Consider the following 15,017-nt stretch of genomic DNA (forward strand, 5'->3'; position numbering starts at 1 on the left):
CCACATGGTTCAGCATGGCTGCCATGCCACAGTAGCAGGGCCTGTGTGTGCTGAGAAGCGGGGTACATTGTTATTGCTGTTTTGGAGACAAGGAAAATGAGATGCGGAGAGGGAATGGGAGTTGGATTTGAGGCAGTGGCTGAGATGGAGACAGAGCCCAGGAGCTCTGACTCCCAGCACCCACACTGGGCTAATTACAAGACCCCATGCCCTTCCCAGAGATGGAGATAGAACCCAGAAATCCTGACCCCCTTCCCTCCCCCTCCGTGTTGTGGTTGTGGGGCCTTTAATGGCCCCAATGCTGTGGTAGCAGGGCTCACTGGGCCCAGGATGATCACCCTGTGCCATGAACGGTGTTCCCAACTCACAGTATTGGTGTGAGTGACAGGATGAATTTCTGGCGCCCATCTGGTAATGATATGAGAAGTTCCAGCCTCCACATGGCTGGAAGCCAGCAAAGTCCTCCTCCAGGAGGGAGGGAGCAAAGACCCCAGCAGCTCAGCATAGCTCCACTCCCTCCTCACCCTGGGATTGATCCCCATCCGGCTTGGGAAGGGAGGGGCGAAGAGCCCCCGGAGTTGCCCCTCCCAGCCTGGAAGGAGGAGGGGGACCACGCTACAGTCCCTACGCCTGGGAGAAGGGGCTGAAGAACCCCAGGGGGAGCAGAGTTCAGGCTGGGGGGGCTGAACTGAGGAAGGGGCTGGGGGGCAAGGGATAGGCAGATGTTGGGGTGAGAGCTCAGGCAGCAGGGGCCAAAATCACCATACCTGTTAAATTTGGTAGAGTGGGTGACACCACTTGTCCCCCCCACCCCCACTGGGGATGGGCTGGAGGAGTTTCAATGTTGACAGACTGAAAACTACAATCTAGTCTTTTAAAACAACAAAACCCCCTTGGTGTGTGGGCCAGTCCCATGGGATCAGAGTCGTGAGTTTTGATCTCGTGGAGTGGGCAATATTGTGGGTGTGAGTGAGGCCCAGGGGCCCCACCATGGCTACCCTACCCATGGTGGCAGCAGTGCCTGTGGGTCCAAGATGGCCACTGCACTGTGGTAGCAGAGCTCCTGCGGGCCAAGATGGCCTCCCTGCACCATTATGAGCTTCACCTTCATCTTCCCACCAACCACATGAACAAACAGAAGCACCCACTGCTGTCATCTGTTGCTTTAATAGTCCAGGCTGGGTTAGGGAGTGGGGTGCAGGCTAATGAGTCAGGGGTCCCAGGGAGAGCAGGTTAGGGATGTCATGCTCTTCCCCCCAATGCCCACACTAGCGGATGCCATCAGCTCAGCACAGGGCACGGAGGGGGCGTTTGGCATTGATGGGGTGCCAGGACTGCCCCCTGGGTAGGATAGTTGAGCTGTGTAGGCTGCTGGGTTTTGAGTGACAGGGTGGGACTGGGGTGGACCCCAAGATTTTAGGCCACGGCTTCCAAGGTGGAGGCAGCGCTCTCCACAGCCTGCACGACGATGGTGAGGTGCTTCCGGACTTGGTCCCAGTCCCCTGTCTCCAGGGCACTGGTATAGGCGTCGGCCAGTCCTGGGAAAGTGGCCTGGGCAGAGGATTTGGACGCCCAGATCACGTGGCTGAGGGGTTGGAAAGAGAATGGAAGAGGTCAGTATCATGTTAGCACTGTGATACACACGGGGAAACTGAGTCATAGAGAGGTAGAGGGGCTCCCCCAGGGTTATGCAGGGAGTCAACAGCAGAGCTGGGAATAGATCCCGGGTGTCCTGAATGTCAGCCCGCCCCCATGCTTGAACCACTCGACACCACTCCCCTTCCAGAGTTGGGGATAAAACCCAGGAGGCCCAACTCCTAGCCCCCTGGCTGTAAGCCCTACTCCCCACTCCAGACCCCTCTTCTTTAACCACTAGACCCCACGCCCCTCCTACACTTCATTCTCTTGCTGATGCCATTTCACCCAGCACATTTCAATCAGGATCCACCAGGGATTGGTGAGGATAGGCCCTTGGGAATGGAAGCCAGGTGTCCTCCCCAGCCCCCCAGATGGCATTACCTGTAATAGTACTTGTTGGGGAAGGCCTGGGGGTTGAGGAAGGCCCTTTCCAGCAGCATTATTTGGTCATTCACCATCCGGATCTGGAGAGGACTGGGGTGAGTGGGAAGCAGAGACCAGAATAGGATTAGGGACCCCCTTACATCAGATGCCCTGTGGGGGGCACCAGCATCTCATCTAGCCTTGCCTACTGCGCTCCAGGCCTATGACCTTGTCCCAACCTTTCCCTCTCTAGAGGAGACCCCCATCCAAGTACCATTGCCAGAGGGGTCTCCACTAAGGACAATAGACCCCTTCTTTCCTGAGTCCAAGTGTAAGCAGGGGAATGGTCCCGCTATTGTGGGGAGCTTTTCTGGCTTCTGCACTACCCCGGTGAAGTGGGCTAGCGAAAGGATCTGAGTCCTCACTCCCACTTTCTTTACCCAGAGGCCTCCCTGCCCTTGAGGACTCCCCTTCCACTCTGCTGTCTGGCAGAGTCCTCATAACCCCAACAAGGCTGGGTCCAGGATTCCTGGGGGGCTCAACCCCCAACCCTGCTGTGGTCACCCAGGACAAGGGCTAGGGTGTCCCCACTCCGGGGTGCTCTCTTTGCACTGCGCACCTCCCTGACCCACTGATCACATCATACAATTTAAAGCAAATAAAAGTTATTTAATTAACAATTAATTTTAAAAAAGAATAAGGAAAAATGGGAAAACACATCACCCTGCTCTGTGGCAGGAAACATCACAAACAGTGTCTCTGGAATGTCAGGGCAGTTCACAGTCGGTTCCCTGTAGGTCCCAGGCCTCCTTCTCAGGCCCTGGCTGTGCTGCAGGGATGCTGCAGGTTGGACACTTGCTCTGGCGGTGGCCACACACTCACTCTCAGGCTCTGGGTGACAGGACCCTTCTCCCCAGTGTCACCCCCGCCCTGTCAGGGTTACGATCCCCCTCCAAGTCTGGCCTGCAGAGCCTCTTGGCTGAGGCGTCTCCCTGTGCTGGGCCCACTGCCCAGGGTCCCCCTCGCTCTCCCCAGCTGCTCACCGCACCTGGCTCCAGACTGCTCCTGCCCTAGCTCCACACTGCCTCAGCACGGTGGCTGCTGCTGCTCTGCCTTCAGCTCCCTGGGCTGCTTGTCTGGCCTCTCTGGCTCCAGTTGTTACAGCTCTGCTCCCAGGGCAGGGCTGCTCTCTCTGGGCTGTGCTCTGGCTTTTTGGGCTGCAGCTCCGCTCCCATCAGCTTAGTCCCCTGCTCTCTCCTTAGCTCGTCCCCACTCCATCTGACTCAGACAATTCCAGCTCACCGGGAGGATGGGACCCCCCTGGCCTCCTGACTCCTTGATTAGCCTGCCCGCCCTGTCAATCAGGCTGACCTGGAGCATTGGCCTCTCCACATTGGTCCTGGAGACTGTTAGTCTCAGGCTCTTGATTTCCCATCGACCCCTCCCTTTTTAGTGCTGGAAGCTAGCAACCAAACCCCGCACTGAATGTTAATAAGGGGGCAACAGGCCCCTTACACAAGGTTCACCTGCTCTTTGTAGATAGGGGAGACTCCCCAACCCCCACAGGTGGCATGTTTGCACAAGCATGTGTATGTAAACATGCTAATACGGGTGACCACTCCCTGCAGGACAGTGCCTCCAGGCTGTGCACCCGTGCTGTTGTATAGAGGCAGGCATGGACACCCACCAGTCCAATTGCACATGCAGTCAGGGACAGGTCTCACCTGGGAGACTCCTCCTTCTTCAGCTTCGTTATCTGCTGGTTGAAGTCAGCAGCCACCGATTTGAACCGACCAATCGCAGCCTTCAAAGGGTCTGAAAGGCAGGTAGGACCAAGTGTAAGGAAGCAGGTCTGCAGCCCCTCCTCCCTATGGTCCCCATCAGCACCTTCCCCCCACTAATCTGGGCTCTCCAGAGAAGCCAGGCTATGGGCCCCCTAGGGCAGGGGTTAGCATTGATTGAAAGGGGAGAGCGCCTCTTGCTGAGCCCCCCATCTTGCAGCACAGCGAGAGATTGATTGTTGGGGATAGCACCCAAGAGTCCCGCCCGCACCGAGAGAGAGATCGTTGGGGATAGCACCCAGGAGTCCCGCCCGCCCACACCGAGAGAGAGATTGTTGGGGATATATACCTATCTCCTAGAGCTGGAAGGGACCTTGAAGGTCATTGAGTCCAGCCCCCTGCCTTCACTAGCAGGACCAAGTACTGATTTTTGCCCCAAATCCCTAAGTGGCCCCCTCAAGGATTGAACTCACAACCCTGGGTTTAGCAGGCCAATGCTCAAACCACGGAGCTATCCCTCCCACCCAAGCACCTAGAAGTCCTGCCCGCACCGAGAGAGAGATTGTTGGGGAAAGCACTCAGGAGTCCACCCGCCCACACCGAGAGAGAGATTGTTGGGGATAGCACCTAGGAGTCCCGCCCGCACTGAGAGAGAGATTGTTGGGGATAGCACCCGGGAGTCTCGCCCGCACTGAGAGAGAGATTGTTGGGGATAGCACCCGGGAGTCCTGCCCGTACCGAGAGAGAGATTGTTGGGGATAGCACCCAGGAGTCCCTCCCACCCGCACCAAGAGAGAGATTGTTGGGGATAGCACCCAGGAGTCCCTCCCACCCGCACCAAGAGAGAGATTGTTGGGGATAGCATCTAGGAGTCCCGCCCACACCGAGAGAGAGATTGTTGGCATTGAGGTTGGCCAGGAAGTCCCCCTGGGCGGCTGCGCTGTACAGCTCATCCAGCTTCTCTCCATAGTCGCTCACGTTGAGGGGGAGGACGAGACTGTCGGCCAGCCGCAGCAGCACATTGCCGGCCGTCCGGGCCACAGCCTGGTGGCTGGTGAACCCTGTGGGGATAAAGGGATTAGATGCATCCTAAACCTCCCCCGGCACTACCCATGCCTGCCCAGAGTGAATGCCACGCCCCTTTACCTGGGTCAATGAACCTGTCAGCATAGTCGAAGGTATCGAAGGCCGTGTGGTAGGCGGGGTAGATCCGAGCAGACGTCTTGCTCTAAGGGAGGGAAGGGGCAAAGCAGCTGAAAACAAAAGGGGCACAGATCCCGAGGCCCCCTCTTTCCCCTAGTGTGCTGAGATCCCCAGCAAACCCTCCCCTTGACTCACCTGCCCTGCTCCCTGGCCTCACACTGGGGTCAGCACTGTGAGGGACAGCGCCCCCTACTGAGCAGAGGGTAGCAGCAAGATAGCCCAGTGCTGCGTTCCCCCTGCCTCTTTTCCAGCGCCCAATAAATGCCCCGTGTGGGCAGGGATCTGGGATTGAGGCCGTGTCTGTTGGGAGGAGGTGGCTCAAGCAGGCTCATCCCAGAGCAGCAGGTGTCCTTACCCTGTCGTAGGTGTAGGCGATGTCCATGGAGGTGATGCCCAGGTAATGGATGAAGGAGGCATAGTCGCTCCCGGCACCCAGGGACCCTAAGCTGTGCGGGGGATGGAGAGGGGTGAGTGACTCAGGGCAGGGCAGGGGGGAGGGGTGGGAAGGGGAAACATCCCTGGGTGGAGAGCAGAGTTTGCCATCTCCTGCTGTGCTGATGTGACCCCTGCCTATGGGGGCAGATCCCCAAGCCCCCGTTCTTTGGTATGTTCTGTGGCTGGGGCCATGGTTCAGAGTTGCCCAGGCTCCTGGTATTCTCCCTCTCTGCCACCCCAGATCAGACCAATGGGCCTGTTTAGCTCAGTATCCGCCGCCGTGGATCAGAACAGGGGGCCCATCCAGCCCAGTATCCCCTCCACATCTGCTACTCCCCCAACAGTGAAGCTTTCTCTTCAATCTGAGCCACAGAAGGAGGTGGGGAGGAGAAGATTTTGGCCCCTTTCCTGTCCCTCCCACTCCCTATAATCCACCCTTGGAGTGGGGGGGGGGGGAAGAAGGGGGCTGGATGGTGGCTCCCACTGACTTGGGGACTCACTTGGGGATGACGCCATAGCTGGGGCTGGTGCGGTTGACGTGGTTTCTCCAGTTGTCATAGACCGACACGGAGGAGCTGGCCGGGGTTTGGACCTAGAAAAGGTGCACATAAGTCAGGCTCCCCTGCTGTAGGAGAGGGGATGGACACACACACCTCCCCCACCACAGGTCCACCCTGGTACCTGCTTGGCAGCTGCAAAGATGACGCTCTGGGCAGGTGGCGTCCCCTGGGCTCTCAGGGTGGCGTTGGCTGTGGAAAGCACGGGTGAGGCAATGTTAGGGGCTGTGCCGGATCATACAGGGTGACCCGCCACTCCCCAGGGCTCTGGGGCACCAGCTGACCCACAGCACAGCCAGACCGGCATCCCCTGCACTCCTGGCCACCCACTTACGTTTGGGGGGAGAGTGCCCTCTTGTGAGCACCTTTGCACACTTGCACTAGTGCATGCTCCTAGCTCTCATTTGTTTACGCTGGCAGCGACTGATTGCATGCTCTTGCACTTGCATTGAGTCGCATGCTTGTGGCCACATGTCCAACTGCACGCTCTTGCACGTGTGCTCTCATTTGTGCTTGTGTCAGTTGCACACATGCTCTGCTTTTCATGGCTGTTCAGTTGCACCCTCTGGCACGTGTCCTCTTGCACACCCTCTCGGACACATTCAGTTGCATGCAGGCTCTTGCACTTGTGCCCGTCTGATTGCACGTGCACTCTCGCACACACGCTCCCTTTCCTCCCTTCCTCCCCACAAATACCCCAGCCCGCCTGAGCCCAGTGTTGCGGCCCTTCTACACAACGCAGAGAAGGGGATGGTAAGAGTGGAGGAGGGAAGGCAGGACAGACGGACGCTCACCGAAGACGGAGATGTCCACGTTGATATAGGCCACACTCCGCTCCCGCAGTTTGCTGTAGAATTCCTGGGCAAGGGAGAGACCCAGCAGTTAGTGCAATGGGACCGGGTGAGCTGCATGGGTCTGATCTGGGCTGGCTGGGCCCATGGGTCTGGTGCAGAGAGGAGGGTTCCCAAGAGTGACAGTCCCATTGTAACTGTCCTGATCAGCTACAGTACATTCAGCACATGCCTGGGTGCAGGTCTGCTTGGATTGAGCAGGGGGAAGCAGCCACGTCCACCCACCCTCCCATCTTATTCCCTCCAAAGGGGAGCCACCGTCAGTCCCCCTCTCTCTTGGGTTTTTACCTCCGTGTACTCGGTGGAGCCGATCAGACCAAACTCCTCAGCCCCCCAGCTGCCAAAGATAATGGACCTTCTGGGGCGCCACTTCCCTGTGGAGAAACACACACCCTGGAGAGTCAGACATAGTGGTTAGAGCAGGGCGGTTCTGGGAGTCAGGACTCCTGGGTTCTGCCACTGATGTGCTGGCTGACCTCGAGGGCAAGTCCACTCTGTGCCTCAGTTTCCTTAGCTGTGCACTGGGGATAGTTGTACCCCTGTGCATCCCCCAGACCCTCATACCTTCTTTCAGCATCTTGCCCAGCACGCGGGTGATCTCCAGCATGACAGCCGTCCCACTGCTCGGGTCGATGGCTCCATGCACCCAGCTGTCCCGGTGATTGCCGTACAGGACGTACCTGTCTGGGGGGGCAAGGAGAGAGACGGAGCCCTGCTGCTGATCGGGGTGTGGGAGGGAGTGCACGGGGGTGGGGAGGACTGCTCAGGATGGAGTGTGGTGGGGGGAGCTTGCCGGCTGTGAGCCCAGATGATAAAGGAGCAGTGTTGGAGTGGGGAGGGGAGCTCAGTAAGGTGGGGCTGGGGGTCACTGGGGAGCACTCTTGGGCATGGTGGGAAGAGGAGTCCACTGAGGGGTGCTCCAGGGCATGGAGGGGGGACAGAATGAGAGGTTGGGGGAATGGGCATGGAGAAAGGTGGATCCCAGTATGGTGAATGGGGCAGGGTGGGGATACTCCTGGGTTGTGGGGTGGAGAGAGGGGCTGGGGAATGGGAGCTGGGGGTGGGAGTGGTGGTAGGTGTGGGGGTGCTTGGTGGTTGTTCGGGGGGGAGACACTCACCAGGTTCCTCGCTGCCCCGGATGAAGCCCATCACGTTGGAGGAGTTCTTGATGATTCTCTGGTTGTAGACATTTACCTGGACGTCGCTGTAGGGAGAGTGGGAGGAGCTGGGGTCAGCCCAGTGGAGGTTGGGATGTGTGTCAGGGTCAGTGCAGTTGGGGGTTGACATGATGGGGGCTAGAGAGGGGAACAGGGCATGGGGGAATTGGGGCCAGCATGGGAGGAGCCATGAGGAGGTTGGGGGGTCAGGGTCATTGCAGTGGGGGTCAAGGAGGGGAAACTGGTATCAATGCAGTGGGGTCTGGGGCAAGTTGGTGCAGTCAGGGGGGTCTGGAGAGGGGAGCTGATGCAGGAGGAAGTTGGGGTCAGTGCAAGGGGAGTGGAGAAGAGGGGATTTGAGGTCAGCTAGGGTCTTGATGTGGTGTCTTGAAACCTGTTCAGATTGTGATAACTTTAAATTCACAGGGATTTTTCTCGCCCTGCTTGCAGGCAGGGAGCTCAGTAGTGACGCGTGGATCTGGGCCTAGCAGCAGTCAGTCTGCAGAAAGCCAGCCTGGCGTAAGGTGGGTGAGCTGTGCCTCTGAGCTTTAGGAGCAGCCTGCTTTGTCTCTCTCTGAGTTTGAGTTCTTGTTCTGACTCCTGAGACCTAAAGTAGTGGACTGTATGATTTGATCTAACTTCTCTGTGTCTGCTGGGAACACACCACTAGGGAGTGCAGGGTCTGGGGGGCTGGATCAGCACAGGGAGTGTTGGGGAAGGAGGGGGAAGTCGAAATTCCCAGGTGACTTTTGGTGGGAGTTGTGGGGGCAGGATGCAATCCTGGACCAAGTGTATCCATCCATACCTGGTGTTGGGAAACAGCCCCCCTGTGCGGAATCCTGGCCCCACATGGTAGGAGCAGCCCAGAGAGCCCTGCCAGGACGCAGGTGCCTCAGGGCCAGACAGGTTACTAGAAGACATAGAGCCAGAGATATATGGGGTTATTAGAGTCTCTGCCCCACCCCAAACCTCTTTTGCTGCCCCACAAAACCACCAAGCCTCCTCTGTCAGTCTCCTCTGCAGCTCTGCCCTGGCCACGAAGGCTGTATTCCCACTCCTGATGATAACATTCCTTTGTTTACTCGCAGCATCTTTCCCCCGGGACACTCCAAGTGCTTTACACCCATGAACAGATCAAACACTGGGGACCCCCACACTCCCCAGGAGGTGCATGGTGGGAGTCTTTATTTTATAGATGGAGAAACCGAGGCACAAGGTGGAGAAGTGAGTGGTCCAAGGGGCATGCAGGGAGTCAGACCTGGGAAAAGAATCCAGGAATCCTGACTCCCAGCCCCCTCTCCCCCAACGCACTGGGCCCTATGCCCCTCCCAGATCTGGGGACAGACCCAGGAATCCTTACTCCCAGCCTACCCTCCACCACAGTCTAACCATGTCTCTCAGGTCTGCTGTTCTGACCACTAGACCCCCACTCCCCCTCAGAGCTGGAAAGAGAACCTAGAGTGCTGACTTCCAGCTCCTCCTGCTCTCCCCATTGAACCTCACCCCCTTCATGTATATATTACACTGTAAACCTAACTGTGTTGTGGTATGAAATATGTGCTAGTTGGCTGTTCAATCCACTTCTCATGAAATCTACATGGCCCTCTATGGAGCGGCCATGGCATGTACAATACTGTGGGTGTACAATGGTGTAGTCGGACTGTGAGAGAATGAGGCATTTCCCGTTGCCTTGGGGGTTACGTATGATCTTATTGTGGTAGTGCCCAGACACCCCAGGTATACAGGGATTCCGCCCCACTACTGAGATGCAGCCGTTTCTGGGGTATGGCGCGGGAGCCATTTATACCGGGATCTCTTGCCTGGGGCTGAGATGCAGCCGCCTCTGGGTTGGGGTCCTTGCCCCAAATTGCTGACGATCGAAGTAATTCAGTTCAGGTGAATTTCCTGACCTCAGTAGTGCATCAATGCCAGAATCGGAAGGGGAGGGGCGGTGGTCTGGCTGCATTTAATTTTTTTACACTCTTTCCCTGCATTTAATGATTGTGTTTTTAACAAATCGACTTGGCTCCTGAGCTGTTGTCGCCACCTAGTGGCTAAAGCTGATGGTGCATATGTGTATCCCCCTTTCAAACTATTCCATGATTAGTAATATTCCCTAGCTCTTATCTAGTGCTTTTCAGTCAATGCCATTATCTCCATTCTAGAGATGGGGAAACTGAGGCACAAAGACGCGGGGGGGGGGGAGTGTCTTGTCCAAGGTCACCCAGAAGCCTGGTGGCTGAGCCGGGAATAGAGCCCAAGGGTCTAGAGTCCCAGTCCAGTGCACCAGCCAGCAGCCATTCTCACCAGCTGTGTCCTGCTACAGGACAATGCCAGGGCCAGGGGAGATGATTGCGAGTCTAATGGGTAGTAGGGCACTGAAATGCATTGTGGGGTGGGTTCAGCCCCCAGATTTCACAGCTCCTTTGCCCTAGCTCCACCTAATTAGTCACCCACCAGATTAGCGTCTGGGCGTCTTCAAAACCAATTGGCTGGGTTGGGATCGGTGGAATCCCCTGGATCTCTGACTCCTTGATTCTGTAGGTGAATTCTATGAGGGAGAGGCAGGTGAATCAGAAGGAGGCTCATTTTCCCCCTTCCCCCAGTACCCTGTTTGGGATAGGGGGGTCATTTGCTGCAAAGATGGTGAGTAAGCCAGACTTGGATCTGATGGGGTGGGGGGACATACCCCAGATGGTGATTCCACACAAGGAGAACCAGAGGGCCTGGGGAGTCAGGACTCCTGGGTTCTATCCCAGCTCTGGGAGAGGAATGGAGTCTAGTGGTTAGAGCAGAGGGGGCTGGGAGTCAGGACTCCTGGGTTCTATTCCTGGCTCTGGAAGGGAAGCAGTGTCTCATGGTTAGAACCACAGAACTTGGAGACAAGACTTTCGGGTTCTGTGCAGATGGTTGAGGAAGGAGAGGATTTCGGGTGAATGGGGTGGAGGAGGCCAGGTGGGTTCCTATAGTCCAGGGAATAGGGGGCACTTCAGGGCAGCAATTCCCCACATGGATTTGGTTAATCTGCAGAACTCCCCGCTACAGGATATAGTGGGGGGCAGAGGATGGGGTATCATCTGGATGAATGAGAGCAGGAGTGGTGGGTATGAATTCAAGGAGGCTCTTGGCCTCCTCAGCAGAGGGTTGGAACAGGTGCCCCTCCTCTTCATGGGAGGGAACAGCAAGAGGCATTGTGGGTCAAAGCCAGTCCCGCCCTGCCCTGCCCAGGCATGTTACCTTTGGCAGGATAGTAGGGGGTGAGCAGGTCCCCGAAGTACCCGTTGTAAGAGCCCCGCTCCACACCGGAGGGGGGCAGGTACCAGGAGTTGGGGTAGGTCTCCTCCTCGGATGCCCGCCCATCGTTGATATCCGCAGGGTCTGTATACACCACCACGCCAGCCACACCAAACTCTGCCCCGTTCACTGCCTAGAGAGTTAGGGTCAGTCAGATTATCCACTCCACCATCACCACCATTGCCAGGGAGAGCGGGAAGGGCAGCCAGAATGTCCCCCACATACACTGTCTCAGACTGGAATACGTGTGAGGAGCTGTTCTCTTATTCCTGCCTCAGTTCCCCCTCTTCTAGTTGGACTTCCCCTGCCCCCACACCCCAGGGTGCAGCAATGGTATTCCATGACTGTTCCATCCAGCCCACCACCTTGAGGTGGGCCATTCTTCTGGCATCCCCCATCCTTGGATCTGTGCAGTGCCCCGTCTGGGGCTGACCAGGCTTTGCGGGGACAGGCCTTGGGCAGGAAGTGCATGGGCTGAGGGAACTGGGGGAGTGGGAACAGGGGTGATTGGACTTGTGGGGAAGAGGTCTTCAGTCAGATGTTGGGGGGAGGGATTGGAGAAATGGGGAGGGGATGATGGGATGGGGGCAGGGAGAGAGGTGATGGATGAGAAACGAGGGACAAAGGATGGGGGTGATTAGGATGGGGTGGGCAGAGAGGGAGCAACTGGATGAGGGGGAAGGGATGGGGAAAGGAGCCCAGAGGCCCCCTCTCCAGTGCCACATGAGGAGGAAGCCTGGTGTCCGTGGCCAGTAGGCCCTGAGTACCCCTCACCTTGTCAGCACGGCCGGCCCCCCCGTAGCGGGTGATGGCGATGGTGCCATTCAGGTTGATGCCCCTGTCGACCAGCTCCTGGTAATCATTGCGCTTGCCCTGGTTGGCATAGACCAGCCTCCCCTGAGGGGAGAAGAGAGGGGATCAGCCCCAGGGTGCTGGGGGAGAGAGGATCAGAGGGGCTGCTGGGGGAGGGGGAGATAAAGTTGCCATGGGGACAGGGCCCACTTGGGTCCTTGTGTTTATCTCCATGGGTACATGGCTGTCAGCTTGGTGATGGGGGCCAATGGGAGGCTGTTTGTCTCCAGGGATACGTGGCTGTTGGCACAGCAATGTGTTAGGGGTGTTTATCCCTCAGGATATGTGGCTGTTGGCATGATGAGGTGTGGGGGTAGCTGTTTATCTCTGGGGGTACGTGGCTGTTGGCAGGGTGATGTGTGGTGCTCGCTGTTTGTCTCGGAATACGTGGCTGTCCCGTGGTGACATTTGGGATGACTATCTCTTTGGCTGTTGGCAAGGTAACCTGACTGGGTGGCTGTTTGTCTGGAGATGTGTGTCTGTTGCCTGAATGACGTGTGGTACTTGCTGTTTATCTCTGGGATTGCGTGGCTGTTGGCATGGCAATATGTCTGCCAGGCTCCGTGGCCATGTGGTCATCAGCATGGGGATGTGGGGAGCAGCTGTCTGTCTCGGGATACACGGCTGTTGCCACCACAGCCTGAGGGCAGCCGTTCAGAATACCCCACCTGTTGGAGTGACATCTTGTGTGGTGCTTGCTGTTTGTCTCTGGGGATATGTGGCTGTCTTGTGGTGACATTTGGGGTGACGATCTCCATGAACATGTGGCTGTTGGCAAGGTGACCTGTCTGGGTGGCTGTTTGTATCTGGGGATAGAGGCTGTTGGCAGGATGATGTGTGGTGCTCGCTGTTTGTCTCTGGGGATACATGGCTGTCTTGTGGTAACATTTGTGGTGACTGTCTCTTTGGACACATGGCTGTTGACAGGGCGACCTGTCTGGGTGGCTGTTTGTCTGGAGAGATGTGAAGTGACAACCTGTGTGGCTGGATGGGGATAAGTGGCTGTTGGCTCGGTGACAGCTGTTTGTAGATACATGAGGACCTGGGCAAGGCGGGGGATTGTCTGTCTCCATAGATACGCAGTGGTTGGCATGTCACCCTAGGGACAGAGATCCCTGAGCAGCCTTGATGGGCTCATAAAAGAAGGGACATGGTCCTGATTGGGAGAGGAGATAAGATAACTTGCTGACAGCCCCTGGGTGCAGGGGGAGAGTGTGAGCTGAGGCCTCAAGGTGGTAGCGAGGGGTTATACCCGGCCCTGCTCCATACCCTGGGGTTCCCAGGGGGGGCGTAGGCAGCGTAGGGCTGAACCACATCTGCATGGGCCTGGTCTGCTGTCACGTTCTTCTCGCTGCGTCGGGTTGAGAAGATCTGGCTGCTGTTCTCCACTGGGGGCGGAGGCAGATCTCGTCAGCTGTGGGGTGCCTGCCGTGGGACATCCCGTTCTGACCTTTGCCCCCATCTGCCTCATCTCTCCCTGCTCCCCTCTGCCCTTGTCTGTTTCCAATCCCGTCCCTCCAGCTTCCTGTCCTCAGCTGCTTTAATTCCACCCCCTGGCCTGTCCCCTGCCCCATTCTCCCCCTTAGACCTGCCCCAGTCCGTGCTGCCTGTCCCTTCTCTAGCCCCAGCTGTCTCAGGGCCTATCTAGCACCCCACAAGCCTCTGTGCCCAGTTGCCTCAGTGTCCCCCTCACCCCTGCACCCATTTGCCCTGCCTCCCAGTTTCCCCTGCCCTCCTTCCACCACCCCTTCCAGCCCCCTGCCCAGCCCTCCCTCCAGTACCCTGATCCCACCACTACAGCCCTGTGCCCTGCACACACCCACCCAGCCCTCACTTGCCCACACACACCCACGGCCACGCTGTTGGGTCTCTGTGGGTCAGGGAAGGACAGGAATGCGCCGTACACGTCCTCGCTGGCGCTGTCCAGACCGATCTGTGGGTCCTTCCAGCGACTCAGCAGCAGCTTCACAAGCTCCTCATCCCCCTTAGTTGTAGCCATGTGTGGCTCGGAGGCCAGGGCCCTGGTGAGGGGGTACAGGGGAGTGCCTGAGATCACAGCTCCCCCAGGACTGCAGGTTCTGGAGGGTGATAGAACCCAGGAGTCCTAGCGCCTCCTCCCACCCCCGTTGTAACCACTAAACACCACACCTCTCCCAGAACTGGGGCTACAAGCTAGGGATACAGGGCCCCTCCCTCGACGGGGCACTGGTTCCTATCTGGCCACAGGTTAAGAGGAGGCTATCCTGTCCCCAGGTAGGGGGAGAGAGGGGAGAGATTGTAGGGGATGATCCTGTCCCCTTGGGGGGTGGGGGAATAGGCTGTAAGGGATGATCCTGCCTTGCAGAGCCCAGGAGTCCTGGATCTCCTGAATGCGGGTGAATTCAATGGGGCTTTTCCATCTCTCCTCCCCTCCTTACTTCAGATTCTCCCGGATCTTCCCGCTCTCCACCTGATCCATGAAGCTCTGCAGCAGGGATTCATTCAGATCCTGGCCCACGGTCTGCACCCAGCTGGGCGCCCCCGGGCCATTCCCCCCTTTGGGGATGGCAAAGTGGCCCAACAGAATTCCGACTGTCAGCAGCAGGGCCCCCACGATCACGGCCCCTAGGATCTTCAGACAGCTCATCCCACAGCCTGCCAAGGGCTCCAGCCTCTTCCTGGCAGTGAGGTGGCTGTGGTGGGCCTTTTATAGCAGCAGAGGGGGCCCCACGCCCTCTGGATCAGCCAGTGCCTCTGATCCTGTCACCAGGGCTCATGGGGTTACTCATTAGCTCCCAGATCCAACCTAGCCACCTTATCTCCCTCCCCATGCAATACCCACAATTCATGGTACTGAGGGATGCCCTTTGGACACCAGGAACAGGCCCATAAAGCTGATGTCCCATA

The 15,017-nt window shown here is 57.6% G+C and overlaps 1 protein-coding gene across 2 annotated transcripts; it reads right to left on the reverse strand.

The window, feature by feature from the left end:
- Positions 1–907: 907 nt before the first annotated feature.
- NAALADL1 (N-acetylated alpha-linked acidic dipeptidase like 1) lies at positions 908–15,014 on the reverse strand. Of its 2 annotated transcripts, XM_039547042.1 has the most exons (19): positions 14,549–15,014; positions 13,980–14,152; positions 13,401–13,519; positions 12,054–12,176; positions 11,223–11,412; positions 10,443–10,536; positions 8,791–8,895; positions 7,947–8,032; positions 7,393–7,512; positions 7,117–7,202; positions 6,772–6,835; positions 6,102–6,169; positions 5,921–6,012; positions 5,341–5,431; positions 4,929–5,010; positions 4,667–4,843; positions 3,726–3,816; positions 2,020–2,112; positions 908–1,585 (listed from the first exon to the last, which is right to left on the reverse strand). In XM_039547042.1, exons 1-19 carry the CDS (start codon positions 14,755–14,757, stop codon positions 1,417–1,419), a joined length of 2,232 nt encoding a protein of 743 aa, XP_039402976.1. In that variant the 5' UTR covers positions 14,758–15,014; the 3' UTR covers positions 908–1,416. The 2 variants fall into 2 exon arrangements, with proteins under 2 accessions (XP_039402976.1, XP_039402977.1); XM_039547043.1 differs by lacking the exons at positions 13,401–13,519; positions 13,980–14,152; positions 14,549–15,014 and adding an exon at positions 12,636–12,749 and having other exon boundaries at positions 909–1,585.
- Between the last annotated feature and the right edge of the window lie 3 nt (positions 15,015–15,017).

This window comes from Mauremys reevesii, linkage group 7, assembly GCF_016161935.1.
Source record: "Mauremys reevesii isolate NIE-2019 linkage group 7, ASM1616193v1, whole genome shotgun sequence".
Taxonomy (NCBI): Eukaryota; Metazoa; Chordata; order Testudines; family Geoemydidae; genus Mauremys; species Mauremys reevesii.

What these genes read in the sequence shown, in the direction of transcription:
- NAALADL1 (XM_039547042.1), bottom strand. Translation starts at nt 14,757, where the DNA reads ATGAGCTGTCTGAAGATCCTAGGGGCCGTGATCGTGGGGGCCCTGCTG. An exon ending in GACGCCCAGACGCTAATCTG is followed by an intron (nt 8,896 to 10,442) that starts GTGGGTGACTAA and finishes TATGTCTTCTAG; the next exon opens with TAACCTGTCTGGCCCTGAGG. An exon ending in AGCTATGGCGTCATCCCCAA is followed by an intron (nt 5,432 to 5,920) that starts GTGAGTCCCCAA and finishes TCCCCCGCACAG; the next exon opens with CTTAGGGTCCCTGGGTGCCG.